The following is a 14,790-nucleotide window of genomic DNA, read 5'->3' as shown; positions in this document are numbered from 1 at the left end:
CACGGTCTGACTGTGTTCACCGGAACGCCCCTTTATGTGCAGAAATTTGTGTTGCATCGGGTATAGTGAAGCCGTGGGCACTTTATAAATACATGTGCTTAGTGTGCAAAGTCCGACAAAAAACTGGCGAAGGGGCTTTAATAGATGTGGGCCACTGTCTATGAGAGAACAGAAAATACCTGAGCGCTGTGCTCTGCAGTTTCTGACCCCCCATAGTATTGAAAGAAGTGGTTACAACCCCTTTAATGTTTTATAAGCTTTTTTTCTTCTATAACCAGCCTTGTGTCTCGCCTTAATGAGTAATCTCTCCCCTCCCGATTGTGTATACTACCCAGCAACATATCCACGTGATCTTCTCCTGCACACAAGTCGTTTATCATCCTGCGATTCTAAACCCCCAAAAATTAGCATCTTCATCTTTTGCAAAACTTGCATGCAATGCACTCAAAAATCCAATACTGCAGATCTGCTTGTGCTGCAGCAATACAGTAGTGTTCTTTTCCCCCTGATTCCAAGAAGCTGTAAAAATCCCTGTAATTTATTAATGTGGCTCCATCCCAGGTCACATGACTCCCATGTGAATGCTATCTCAGGCATGAACATGTGTGGACTTTGGTTCCTGCAACCTGTCAAGCTCCCTACATGCTTTATATAATAACTGTAGAGGTCAAACTTCATCAATCCCCCCAGTCCTGCACACATTGGGCACCCCATTATCCCCAGCATCACCCCTCAGACTGGAGGCTGGCCTGACTAATCTGCTGCAGAACATGCCTACATTTTCCCAGGCTCCAGACTGAGATAATTACCAGCTACATCAGTGAGTCTACAATGTATCAAATTGTTTCATTCGCAATGCATATCCACAGCCACTAGGGGGCGCTGCCGCATTGTCCAAATTCCAAATATTTAGAACATTTATTTATTTATTTTTAGATTAGAAAATGGAAGGAAGTGTTTTGTTTTCGTTGTGTGTGTGATGTGTTTACCAACACAAGTGGATACAATGCAGCCAGGCAGAGCTTCCTGGGGCTGTTACACTGTATCACAGGGTGGGGGGTGCTGTCACTGAGAGGGTTTACATAGATTTGCATAGTGCACAGGAGGAATAGATGGATAACAAGTTGAGGATTCTTAATAATCTAATGTAGCAGAGGCTGAAAAGTGCAGCACAACCCAACCTAGCAGCTGCAGGGTGACCCCAGTCATTGGGTGCAGGCTATATCTCCACGCCTCTATGGGTTGGGACTGACTCCTTTGCAGGCTACTGATTGCAATAAGCCGGGTGTAGGGCAGGGAGGACTTGATAGTTACTCCTCCTTCCATGAGTCTGGGTTTGTGTGAGAGCTGAAGCTTGCAGAGCTCCCAGGGACTCACATTCATCAGTTTTTGGGGCGTCTGTGGATTAGAAGAACACCCCAAGTTTTCTGCATGGATTACTGATTCTTCTAGAGGCACAAGAGCTTATCTTTTGGAGAGGTCTCACCTGTGCTATTGTCGTGTACACCTCCTCCCCTACCTTACACCTTTATCTGGACCTACCCCAGTGGATTTCCTCTATTGCTTTCCTATGATCCTGGGCTTGTAGACCACCTCTTGGACCTCCATGGCGACTGTGGTTGAGCCAATTTATGGACTTTCTGAGGATGAAGTAAGTACAAGTTCCTATCTGTAGCTGCTTGTGTAATGTGGTTAGTCCATTGCATTTATCTGGTGGTTACTGGTCAGTATATGGAGTAGAACATGTAGTAGCTGAAGACCTGGTGGTCTGGGGCTTTGTGAGGTCCATGACTATGTGATTGAGCTTGGCAGACACCAGGGTCAGAGCTGGGCACTGGCTCCTTGGCTTTACACAGCTTCCTGAAGTTTCTCTGGAAAGATTTTGTGTGAAGGAATGGTGTGAGGTTCCTCTGCTTTATCATGCTGTGATCCTAGTACATCCATGCTAAGCTCAGGGATAAATCATTAGGACACCTTGTTACCTGTCAATCATTACATATCCAGTGTTTGCCATGTGCTCCTCTCCAAGAGGTGCTGCAGAAGCTGTGTACATGTAAGAATCTCTCACATACCCTTCATGAAATGACCAACAAGTTCCTTTATATTCACCCTCATATCTAGGGGTGCACCTAGATTTTCTGCTGCCCAAGCCGAGCTATTGAACGGCGCCCCATTCCGCAGTAATATATCAGGTTATATTTTTTTTAGTAAGTGGTTTCTATATGCAGTGTCCCACGCCCATCCTGACATCAGGTGGGAAGAGATGATTTTAATGAGGAGTCTGATCCTGCTTTGTAGTAGGTGACTATGCCAGTCCTGCAGGTGGTGGTGATGTCTGAGGCAAGAGGCTCAACTTGCCCCATGGCTATAGAACCCCTGTATGTATGTATGTATGTATCTTCAAGTCTAAAAGTTGTTGCCAGATTTGCAACCCGTATAGCTACCGCCCAGTTCCTATACAAGTTGTCACCCAGCTTTCCCGGAACCCTTCTGAATCATGCGGTGTTACGTGAAATGGGAACATTGCATTACATAAACATTATTTGTCAATCAGGTGTCAGATAAAGCTGGATGGCGTAATGGCAGCCATATTCGTCACTCGGCATTCCTTGGATCAGATGTGTTTTGGAAGTAGAACAGTGATATAAGGAGGCAGGACCTGGATTCCTGGATCTCCCTAATCTAATCCTGGGCACAAGACTTGTTAAAAGATAATATCTATCATTCTATATATTATAAATCCTACATGTCTATAGATCAGATGCTTCTAGGAAGACACTAGTAACATTGACCATGAACTATGATAATAATCTTTATATAGCGCCATCATATTCCATAGCACTTTACAAATCATAGGGGACATATACAAATAAGATAAATCTGCACCAACTCTTCCATCTTCCCGGAATTCTCCACCATCTCCTGAGTTTTCTTTCCAGTGGTAAATGGTGTCCTAGTATTTAGAGATTGTCCAGGAATTTTGCAGATTCTCGGCTACACTACGTAAGGTGTATTGTAGGGTTTGGAGTCCTGTGACCAGGGGGAGGTTGTGGCCTCTGATATGTGATGGAGCCTGCAATGAGCTGGTATTAGGATATGACAGGCTGGGGAGTGTCACCCCCTCCTCTTATGTCATGATGGGTGTGTGTGTATATGTATGATTTGTAAAGCGCTCCGGAATATGGTGGCGCTATATAAATAAAGATGATTTGTGTGTGTGTTTTCTCCAGGTAATCCCTCGCCACTGATGGGGAATGGGATCATAGTGTGTGTTATCAGCCTGGAGCCAGAGGTCAGGGGCTGCTATGGAGGCTTAATCTGTGGGATTTACCAGACAGCATAAATTGCTGGTAGTAGATGAGACCAGAACATCCTTCGAGCAAACCGGGGATGGGGGTTAACCACTGCAGTACCAAACTATCTAATTTGTATCTATCTGTCTTTTTACATAGCAAGTTGCAACAACAATCTCGTATCTATCTCCATCCTTCTGTTATCGTTCCCATAGCACGCTTGGTTCTTCATCAGTTGATGAATACGCTGTACACAGTATATGTATTACGTCCGCTCTTAGACACTCAACAATCTTCTTCTCCATAACCGTTTCTTTAATCGCGGATAATTTTAGGATCACAATAAAATTCTGCCTTACACTGTTCCAAGGACAGAAAGATTTGTAGTTGGCGTTTTAGAGCGGTCATGGCACTTTCCAGTGGCTCTTCATACTGACCATTCTGTGTCGTACTATTGTATAGATCATGAATAAGACGGCGAAACGCGTTGATCCTGAGGCATCTGTAAGTTTATGGAGCATGAGATTTTATCCACAATCAAGAAGGCGGCTTTGGATTCCATCCCTACGAGGGTCTTGTGTGCCGGATACTTTTAGTATTTTTGCCATTGTTTAGTATGGTTATAAGCCTGGCTGTAGATGTAGCGGAGGGGAATTGGTCACCCTGTAAAATTGGGTTTTTCTTGGGCTATACTATTGAGCTGGGGCTTCTACAATACATTTTTCGGTGCCTTTTCCACTTCCAAATATATTGTCAGTGCACTCCTTTACCCACAGATGATGTCAAACCACATGAGTAACAAGCTGAGCTCTATAGTTGGCCTATATTTTACAACTTCTTCCTTTTTTAAAGGGGTTTTCTAGGCTAAAAATATCTATAACATCCGCATATCCCACACTAAACACCATGACAGATCAGCTGTCCTACAAGGAATGGAACAGGAAGGAGTAGGGCGGCATGGTTGCTCAGTGGTTAGCATTACATCCTTGCAGTGCTGGGGTCCTGAGGACATGTCCCAGGGTCAACTCTGCAAAGAGTTTGTATGTTCTCTCCGTGTTTGTGTGGGTTTCCTCCCACACACTAAAACATACTGGTAGGTGCCTGGCCCCCCCACCCCCGACTACAATGTATGTTTTATAGTACTACGTAGTCTTCTCATATGGGAAAGTGACACCTTATGGGCCCCTAAACCTCCAGGGCCCGGTTGCGCTGCACCCCCTCAAGTTAGGCCCTCACTGGGATCTTGGCAGAAAATCCATTGCAGCTCCAGTTTTCTAGATTCATATGTTGATGGGTTTAATAAACTATGGTGTGAACATGGACTTGTAAACTACAAATAAATGAACCGTAATCCCTTGTGCTTCATACTTTGCTGGGGGTTGTAGTTCCCCGTCACTGTACATGCCCCTGGATGTAATCTGGGCAGTGCACGGATGGTGTGAGGCCTGTGCCGGGCTATTGAATACTTTATAATGTGTCAGCAAGAAATCAATAATGTGATGTGTGCGCAGAGGAATAGTGAGCTGTCTTGCTTGGTGTCTTCTCTCCTGTGTCACTCGGAGCGGGCGCTGCCTGGCATTGTGAGGGATGCTAACCTACTGCTCTAAAATGAGTCTGAATAAGTAAAGCGAATTATCCAGGACTAAACTCTGGAGAATTCATGGTGGAAGTGACTGCGCACACTGGGCTCTGCTACATGACTGTGTGTTTCCTGCATTTAACACTTGCTACAAATTCTCTCCAAAGAGGAAATGTGTTTGGTTGGGATCACCCCGGAGAATACAATGAAAGTGACAATGATGTAATGTTTTCTCACCGCAATACACAGATGTAGCAGTGCTGAATTTGACATTTTACTGTTTAGAATAGCATTTGTATGCTATGACATCAAAACAACTCAATTGGGTTATCCGGAGCATTATTCTATAGTACTGTGTACATACATGACATTACTTATCCTGTATTATACCCCAGAGCTGCACTCACTATTCTGCTGCTGGTGCAGTCACTGTGTACATACATGACATTACTTATCCTGTACTGATCCTGAGTTACATCCTGTATTATACCCCAGAGCTGCACTCACTATTCTGCTGCTGGTGCAGTCACTGTGTACATACATGACATTACTTATCCTGTACTGATCCTGAGTTACATCCTGTATTATACCCCAGAGCTGCACTCACTATTCTGCTGCTGGTGCAGTCACTGTGTACATACATGACATTACTTATCCTGTACTGATCCTGAGTTACATCCTGTATTATACCCCAGAGCTGCACTCACTATTCTGCTGCTGGTGCAGTCACTGTGTACATACATGACATTACTTATCCTGTACTGATCCTGAGTTACATCCTGTATTATACCCCAGAGCTGCACTCACTATTCTGCTGCTGGTGCAGTCACTGTGTACATACATGACATTACTTATCCTGTACTGATCCTGAGTTACATCCTGTATTATACCCCAGAGCTGCACTCACTATTCTGCTGCTGGTGCAGTCACTGTGTACATACATGACATTACTTATCCTGTACTGATCCTGAGTTACATCCTGTATTATACTCCAGAGCTGCACTCACTATTCTGCTGCTGGTGCAGTCACTGTGTACATACATGACATTACTTATCCTGTACTGATCCTGAGTTACATCCTGTATTATACCCCAGAGCTGCACTCACTATTCTGGTGCAGTATATACACTATATTATTCTGTATTACATCATATGAGTGTTTAATTATTTCCTGTTTTTCTCTTAATCATCTTACTAAAATGTTCTGTACAGGATTAATTCAGTTCACAATCTCATTTTCCTCTACTGGTTATTTCATAAGAGGTAATTAACTAATTAATATGTATTTGGGGTGTTGGTGGAAACCTATAAGTACATGAGAGAATATTTAAATCCCATGTAGATGTTGCTTTCTATAAAGACAATGAGAAGCAAGTAATAGATACAATGTAATACACAGTGACGCTACCAGTGCAGGAGCGGAAGGGGGATTCTATACATTACAGCCCCAGCGTTCTGCCTTAATTTGGATGTGGCTTATAAATATAAGTACATCTCGAAAGTTTCCTTCTGCTGATTAGAAACCTTACAGAAATCATATAGAAGAACATTTCTGCAACAAAATTGCCATATACCTACTAACTCATCTGAATTTCCCAGGACATGACTCTCGAAACCAGATGGCCCCTATCTGCGTAGTGGTGGCATCTGGAGAGGCAGAATCAAGATATTACCCCCTAACTATCCCTAGCAGCCGATCATAGACATGTGACAATTCTGCCAGGTGTATAAATTCATAAGCAAATCAGTAGCCATGGGAGACATTCACCAATCCTAACAAGTCACACTTATGGTGGCGATTGCTAATCAGCCAAGGGCCTGAAGGGCACTGAGCAGTGTTACTAGAGCTCCTCTTTACTGTAGCTTCACAGGCTGTTACACTGTATCACCCCATGCTCCCTCAGCTTCCTGCACAGTGTGACGGCATGTGAAGCTACAGCACAGAGGGGCTTCTGACTCCTTAGCATAAATATAAAAGTTAGAAGGAAGGAGGCCATGGAGAACAAATATAAGAAGATGCCACAATCGCGGTGCCTGGTTCTATGAGTAATGATGGATTTTGATGGTAGATTTCCTTTTTTAAGTGGCTCTTTCTGGCCATCGAAAGTATTGAGTATAAGCCTAATTTTGTGTAGTACATGGGCGGAGCTTCAGTTGCTGGGCGCATGCGCACACATTCTCCGGCAGTAGTGAGGACAGAAGTGATATTCTGCACGGTCCTTTTTATTTTCAATCCAGTATTGAGTTATGTAAGTTCTGTAAATCTCAGGAAACTTCTCCGGATGCAGATCCACATCGTTGGCTTCTAGATTCAGGGTGCGTGCACAAATATTTGCAGGTTTTCATGCAGAAAATCCCTACGTGGTCAATCGCCAAGCATATTCCTACTGGTGGCATACCGGAACATCCCACCTAACTCCCCAATAGGAGATATGGACTGCTGTGTTACTAACTGGACCTGAGGAAGAGAGCGGTACCATCTCGAAACGAGTTGTCCCCCAATACAAATAAATAAAGATCTACCCATTTGTATCCAAACGGATTTACCTATTAGTAGCGCGTCTCCTGAAATACCCTTTGTTTTGTTTCACAAATTTACCCTTTTATTTTTGGGTGTTTGTATCAAAATATTTACCCTTTATTTGATACAAGTCACCAAAAATATTTGGTCTATTGAATTGGATGTTTGTTTTATTTTCAAACAGATGAAACTCTCGTAAACACAAGCTCAGGATCTAGAACATGGGAGAAGAAAATCTGCTGGTACCCGGGTTGTTGGGTGGTTTTGAAATTTTTTTTTTCTCTATTATGAAACCTGTTTTACTGCTTTCTGTCATGAAGTGTCCCCTGGTTGTCGCCACCGTCACAGTAGGAGAGTACCTGAGCGCAGCCACTTACCTGACGTCATTGTTTGGGTGTTTTTGCTGCAAGAACAGGTAATTTAGAGAGCGGCGCTGCTCACTGAGCCGGGGGGAGGGGGGATAGAGAATCTGCTTCATCACATGGAAAGTGAAGTGAATACTGGATCTGTCATCTCCTATAGTTCTGTTGTGTTAAAAAAACAATGAATAGGAATCATCAAGTAAAATAAAATACTTTATTTTCCATAAGAGCAATTTAACCAATCGGCAATATTATAGCAGTTATATTCCTGTACATAGGGGGCAGTATTATAGCAGTTATATTCTTGTACATAGGGGGCAGTATTATAGTAGTTATATTCCTGTACATAGGGAGCAGTATTATAGTAGTTATATTCCTGTACATAGGGGGCAGTATTATAGTAGTTATATTCCTGTACATAGGGGGCAGTATTATACTAGTTATATTCTTGTACATAGGGGCAGTATTATAGCAGTTATATTCTTGTACATAGGAGGCAGTATTATAGTAGTTATATTCTTGTACATAGGGGGCAGTATTATAGTAGTTATATTCTTGTACATAGGGGCAGTATTATAGCAGTTATATTCTTGTACATAGGAGGCAGTATTATAGTAGTTATATTCCTGTACATAGGGGGCAGTATTATAGTAGTTATATTCCTGTACATAGGGGGCAGTATTATACTAGTTATATTCTTGTACATAGGGGCAGTATTATAGCAGTTATATTCTTGTACATAGGAGGCAGTATTATAGTAGTTATATTCTTGTACATAGGGGGCAGTATTATAGTAGTTATATTCTTGTACATAGGGGCAGTATTATAGCAGTTATATTCTTGTACATAGGAGGCAGTATTATAGTAGTTATATTCTTGTACATAGGGGGCAGTATTATAGTAGTTATATTCTTGTACATAGGGGGCAGTATTATAGTAGTTATATTCTTGTACATAGGGGGCAGTATTATAGTAGTTATATTCTTGTACATAGGGGGCAGTATTATAGTAGTTATATTCTTGTACATAGGGGGCAGTATTATAGTAGTTATATTCCTGTATATTAGGGAGCAGTATTATAGCAGTTATATTCCTGTACATAGGGGGCAGTATTATAGTAGTTATATTCTTGTACATAGGGGGCAGTATTATAGTAGTTATATTCTTGTACATAGGGGGCAGTATTATAGTAGTTATATTCCTGTACATAGGGGGCAGTATTATAGTAGTTATATTCTTGTACATAGGGGGCAGTATTATAGTAGTTATATTCTTGTACATAGGGGGCAGTATTATAGTAGTTATATTCTTGTACATAGGGGGCAGTATTATAGTAGTTATATTCCTGTACATAGGGGGCAGTATTATAGCAGTTATATTCCTGTACATAGGGGGCAGTATTATAGTAGTTATATTCTTGTACATAGGAGGCAGTATTATAGTAGTTATATTCTTGTACATAGGGGGCAGTATTATAGTAGTTATATATTCTTGTACATAGGGGGCAGTATTATAGTAGTTATATATTCTCGTACATAGGGGGCAGGATTAGAGTAGTTATATTCCTGTACATAGGGGACGGTATTATAGTAGTTATATTCTTGTACATAGGAGGCGGTATTTTAGTAGTTATATTCTTGTACATAGGAGGCAGTATTATAGTAGTTATATTCCTGTACATAGGGGGCAGTATTATAGTAGTTATATTCCTGTACATAGGGGGCAGTATTATAGTAGTTATAGTCTTGTACATAGGGGGCAGTATTATAGTAGTTATATTCTTGTACATAGGGGGCAGTATTATAGTAGTTATATTCCTGTACATAGGAGGCAGTATTATAGTAGTTATATTCCTGTACATAGGAGGCAGTATTATAGTAGTTATATTCCTGTACATAGGGGACGGTATTATAGTAGTTATATTCTTGTACATAGGGGGCGGTATTATAGTAGTTATATTCTTGTACATAGGGGGCAGTATTATAGTAGTTATATTCCTGTACATAGGGGGCAGGATTAGAGTAGTTATATTCCTGTACATAGGGGGGCAGGATTGTAATACATTATAGTTCTTGAATGTCTGGCTGTGATTTTTTTATTCTTTTTTTTTTTTTATTTTTTTTGTTTGCTCTTTTGGTGTAGTTTATCCTATTTAGCGTGACTTCAGCCAATTTCAGCTTCCCTCTTGTATTACAGGTTCATGTCTTGTACCAATGATCTCTTGACCTTGCATTCCTCTACCATCTGTAATGAATATCTTGACCTTTCTGACCCCTTGGGTGACAAGGTTAATTGGCACAAAGCTGAAGAGTTAGTTTTTGAGCTTGACCTTTCCAGAATGGTGCAGTAATGTGTGAAAGGTATCCTATGTACACAGACAGGTGTATAGAGCCTGGGTCAGGGCATTATCCTATAGTTATATAATGGAGGATATTATTACATGACCATTATTGCAGCGTTTTATGTAAAATCACACTATGGAAGTAAAACCTTTGGAAACACCATCATTATTTTGAAGGTGTATTTGTCATTAGGTAAGACTATTTGGGCTGTAGCCAGGGTTATCTAGTGTCCTAGGAGAGATGTGTAATAAAGCCTTTGGTGTTAGTAGCAGCAGGGCTGTGAATTATTGAAGAATAACCCTGCATTATGGCTTCTCCAAGTACACTGGGAGTGTTTTCTTATGTTGCTGTGGTCAGAGTTAAGTATTGTCCACTGTACAGCTGTGTAATCATACCTTTAATGTATGCTGTTAGTAGCAGCAGGACTGTGAAATTTGCATTGTATATTCCAGGATTGGGTCTCTCCAAGTGCCCTGAGGGCATGTTCCTCACACTGCTGTGCTCTTAGCTCTCTGTGTTAAATGTTCCTTAATCCCTCTGCTCTTTGTAAATTCTATAGCCTGCTACTGGTTGAATAGTGCTGCAGTGAGCAGATGAGCTACTCCATGCACACAGCGGAGAGTGCTCCATTCTGGAATATAAATCAACATAGACGATAGTATGATTGCACAACTATCCCTGTCTGCAGCACAGTGCACAGCAGTGTGAGTACCCATATAGCCAGTGTTACAGTTCATGTCTATATATTACAATCCTTCTTTTACTTACACCATGCACATCACCATGTATGATTAGATACCTCTCTGCAGAGAGCCAAGAGCACAGCAGTGTGAGGACACTTTTTGAGGAGAAAAGACTCCCATTCCTTACCCTTTAAAGGGGTTATCCGTGTGTTAAAAATTACTCAGGGCCGGGCTGGGGAGGGCTAGTTAAACATAATAAACTTGTACTTACCTCCTCCGGCGCCGCCAATGTCCCGCGCCGCGGTCCCTTCGATCCATGCCGCTGTTTGTTTACAGGGGCACAGAAGCCGCGTACAGGGAGCTTCCGGTCCGTGATGTGGACGGCTCCTCCCATCCGTCCCTATCTCTCAGCATTGTAAGCCCTGGGAGATGGTGTCGGATGGGAGCTCCCTGTGTGCCCCTGTATACAAACCGGTGCACAGAGGAGATGGACCGCGGCGCGGGACATCAGCAGCGCCGGACGAGGTAAGTAATGTTTATTATGTTTAACTAGCCCACCCCAGCCCGGGCCTCAGTAGTTTAACACCTGGATAACCCCTTCCCTCTGCAGTGATCAGGGCGCTTGGGCTATATTCACATTGCTGTTCGGGGGGCCATATATAAGTCCCCCATAGACGGCAATGGGCCCACGGCGCCGTACGGGAGCAGTAGGATGCCACACACGTGCGGCACCGTACCATTCCATAGCTGGAAGAAAGATGGGGCATGTCCTATGTTTTCCCGGAATACGGCGCTGTGCGCCATTTATCACCGTGTGGAGGGGCGGGGGTGAGCAGCACTCGCCCTTCCCCCTCTCCTTGGGGCCGACGTATGCCCACCGTGCTATGGTATAGCAGGCACACATCGTGTGAATGTAGCAGCCTGTATTCTGCCTATGGCACAGCAGACATGATTGTCGGATGTCATTATCTCGCTGGCTGATGTTTCATTGTGAGGTTTTTTTTTTTTGTTTTTTTTTCTTTTTCCATCTATAAATTTTATTTTGGCCGTGCGGTATGGAAGTGGGGAGGATTGGAGAACAAAGCTTTGTGTCAGTACTTGGCCTTGTAGGTGGTGGGAGGCAGCCAGGACACTTAATCAATTGCAGAGAAGTGAGCGCCTCATACTGTGTTTTCAAGAGCCCAGGGCCGCCTGATGGAAACATGGATTTTTTTTTTTTTTTTTTTAGTTTTTGCAACTTTTTGGTGTGCTTGATAAAGCCTGTAGGAAATATCATGTTATGTAAAGCCAGACCCCACCTAAAAGGACAAGACAACAAGGATTAACACCTATGGAGCCTGGAGCCAATGAAGCTCATTTGCATTTAGTTTTTCATCCTGCTGGTAGATGCCCTTTTAAAGGAAATTTTACTATCAACATCCATCCTGATAAACCAGGAAAATTACTCATAAATCCAGGCACCGGGACTGTGATATCTTCTTATATTTGTTATCCCTGGCCTCCTTCCTTCTAAAATCAACTTTTATAATTTATGCTGATGAGGCAGAAAGGCTCTGTGGGTGTTACCAGAAGCCCCTCTGCTGTAGCTTCACCGGCTGTTACGCTTTCTCCCCTTCCCCTTGCCTGCTGTAATTTCTCAGTGGGAGGGGGAAGTGCTCCAGCAAAGTGTGAAGTTACAGCATGGAGGGGCTCTGTTGAAGCCCCCAGTGCCCTTCTGAGCCCCCCCCCCCCCACACACACTTTTTTACAAATTTTTGGGGTGAAAACTGGCCTTTTAAAGGACATCTATCACCAGAATGAAGGATTGTAAACCAAGCACACTGACATACTGGTGTGTGGCCTCTGACAGGAACCGCTCTTCTTGTAGTTTCTTATGCTAATTATGCAAATGAGCCTGAGGGGCTCCCTGTCGGCTTCATTGGCATCATTTTTTAACCCCCCCCAAAACAAAATTCTAAGTTTCTGCTATTCTTTTAGCTTCTATACACACCAGTATATCCGTGTACTTGGTTTACAATCCTTCATCCTAGCGGTAGATTTCCTTTTAAGTCTTTGAAAAGCCCTCGCCCTGCCCAGGACCACTGACTGTTTGGGAAAACGCTGCCCCTTTAAGTTGGTAACTGTTTCCTGCTTCCTCTAAGACTTTTTTTTATTTTTGAAGTGTGTGGGGTTTTTTTTTTTTTTTTTTTTTCTTTCTTCCCCCTCCTCACTCTCTCACAATATTTGGAGGTTGGTTCTCATGGAAGTCGCCATCCTCTGTGTGTTCTGTTCTTGTTTCTCTCCTGACTGACGGGTTCTTCCAGTGTCCTGATGCTTAGACATCACAGGGCTCCGCTGTCAGGATGATGGATGGACCCGGACTGTGAACTCCCTCTGGATGGGAAAGGGAAGCGTCTTCTCTCCTCTGTACAAATCCTTCCTGAGAGCCTTGAAGTCATATGTCAATATATATATTATATCTATAATATAAGATATCTAGATATTTATAGCTCAATTGGCAGCTGGGTGTTACTTTTTCTCTTGTCAGAGGGGCGTGGCCTAGTGAAGTCCGGTTCTATCAGCTCTGATTGGCCACTGTCTGTCTGTGGGACAGACCCGCATCTTATTAGACACCCAGTCGTCAATTTATCACATTTCTTGGAAGGATAACAGAGGAATGTTATGATGCATATTTATTAAAATTAACAACTTTTTTTTTTTTTTTGGTAAGGAATTAAAGGCTATTTCCCATTTCCAGACATGAAAAACCACCTTTTACATAGTGCATTGCTTTCACATCATGAAGTCCAACACTCCGGACCCCACTATCAGCTGAATGCCTTCAGTAATGAAAATCAAGACTGCGAGGAACAGCTCCATTCTGTGTTGTGGTCAGGTGGTGGTACTGCAGCTCATCTCCTATGTGCCAGCTATATAGAAATGAATGGAGCTTAGTTGCATTACCAGACACTACATCAGCCATGTTTTTCAAACCCCTTGCCCTTCTAAATCCATCATGATGATAAACCAGGGACACTTACTCCTGGAAATGTGACTGATCATCTTATACTTGTTATCCATGGCCTGCCTCCTTCTTTCTAAAATCATCATTTATAATTATGCTAATGAGTCTGGCGGTGTTACCAGAACCCCTCTGTGCTGTAGCTTCACAGGCTGTTACGCCCCTCCCCTTGTTCCCCCAGAGCATACCCCTTCCTCTAACTGCTATAATCTCACACAGTGGAGGTAGGCTGGGTAAGTGCTGCTGCACATTGTAACAGCCTGAGAAGCTACAACACGAAGGGGCTCTAGTAACTTCCCCCAGAGCCCTTTGGCTTATTACCATAAATGTAAAAGTTGATTTTGGAAGTAAGGAGGCCATGAATAATAAATATAAGAAGTTTTTCACAGTCACCGTGCCTGGATCTGTGAGTAAGTGTCTGGGTTTATCATGTTGGACTTTGAGGATGATAATTCTATGATTCTAAAACATAAAATGACATCATAATTATGGTATCTTGCAATACCCGACCCAGCCCATAGATGAGTGGCGCTGTTTCTGGAAGAATTCTCTTTAACAGATATTTTTTTTATTTATTTATTTTTTTCTTCCCCCTGCTGTAGCATCTCCAATCCCCAGTGGCCTTGATAGTAGTAAAACAGTGGTGCCCCTACAGGTTACTGAGAGATTACACCGCTGACCCTAAACCACTTAGAGGCCTGCGTTGCTTCTCCTGTTGTCTGGGTGGAAGTTTCGGAGTCTTTTCTGGCAGATTGTACTTGGCGGTGGAATTTATTAAATAAATACAGAATGAAAATATGAACAAACACCATTAATGTTCCTTAAATAGCAGCGATCTTCTTCCGCGGAACAAAGAACGTGGTGCATTAACTGTGGCGGCGCGCGGAATTCCCATATTTTATATCTCCTGACACCGTAATGTGCTGGATTGTGACTGAAGCTTTACAGGCTCCGCACCCTCCTGCCTTGTATCGTGGTAACTTGCTGGCAGAGTTATTGTATTGGCAAC

The 14,790-nt window shown here is 42.7% G+C and overlaps 1 protein-coding gene across 4 annotated transcripts in view; it reads left to right on the top strand.

Annotated features, from left to right (window-relative positions):
• The first annotated feature begins 1,243 nt into the window (after window positions 1-1,243).
• The window catches only part of NEDD4L (NEDD4 like E3 ubiquitin protein ligase), a 219,467-nt gene continuing 205,920 nt past the window's right edge, over window positions 1,244-14,790 (top strand). For 3 of the 4 annotated variants that reach the window (XM_072133630.1, XM_072133621.1, XM_072133613.1), the window contains exon 1: window positions 1,244-1,651. In XM_072133630.1, coding sequence (XP_071989731.1) covers window positions 1,607-1,651 — 45 coding nt within the window. In that variant the 5' untranslated portion in view covers window positions 1,244-1,606. The remainder of the gene's footprint in view (window positions 1,652-14,790) is intronic. The other variant, XM_072133647.1, reaches the window with a different exon arrangement.

This window comes from Engystomops pustulosus, chromosome 1, assembly GCF_040894005.1.
Source record: "Engystomops pustulosus chromosome 1, aEngPut4.maternal, whole genome shotgun sequence".
Taxonomy (NCBI): domain Eukaryota; kingdom Metazoa; phylum Chordata; class Amphibia; order Anura; family Leptodactylidae; genus Engystomops; species Engystomops pustulosus.
This window is presented reverse-complemented; position numbering and strand designations above follow the sequence as displayed.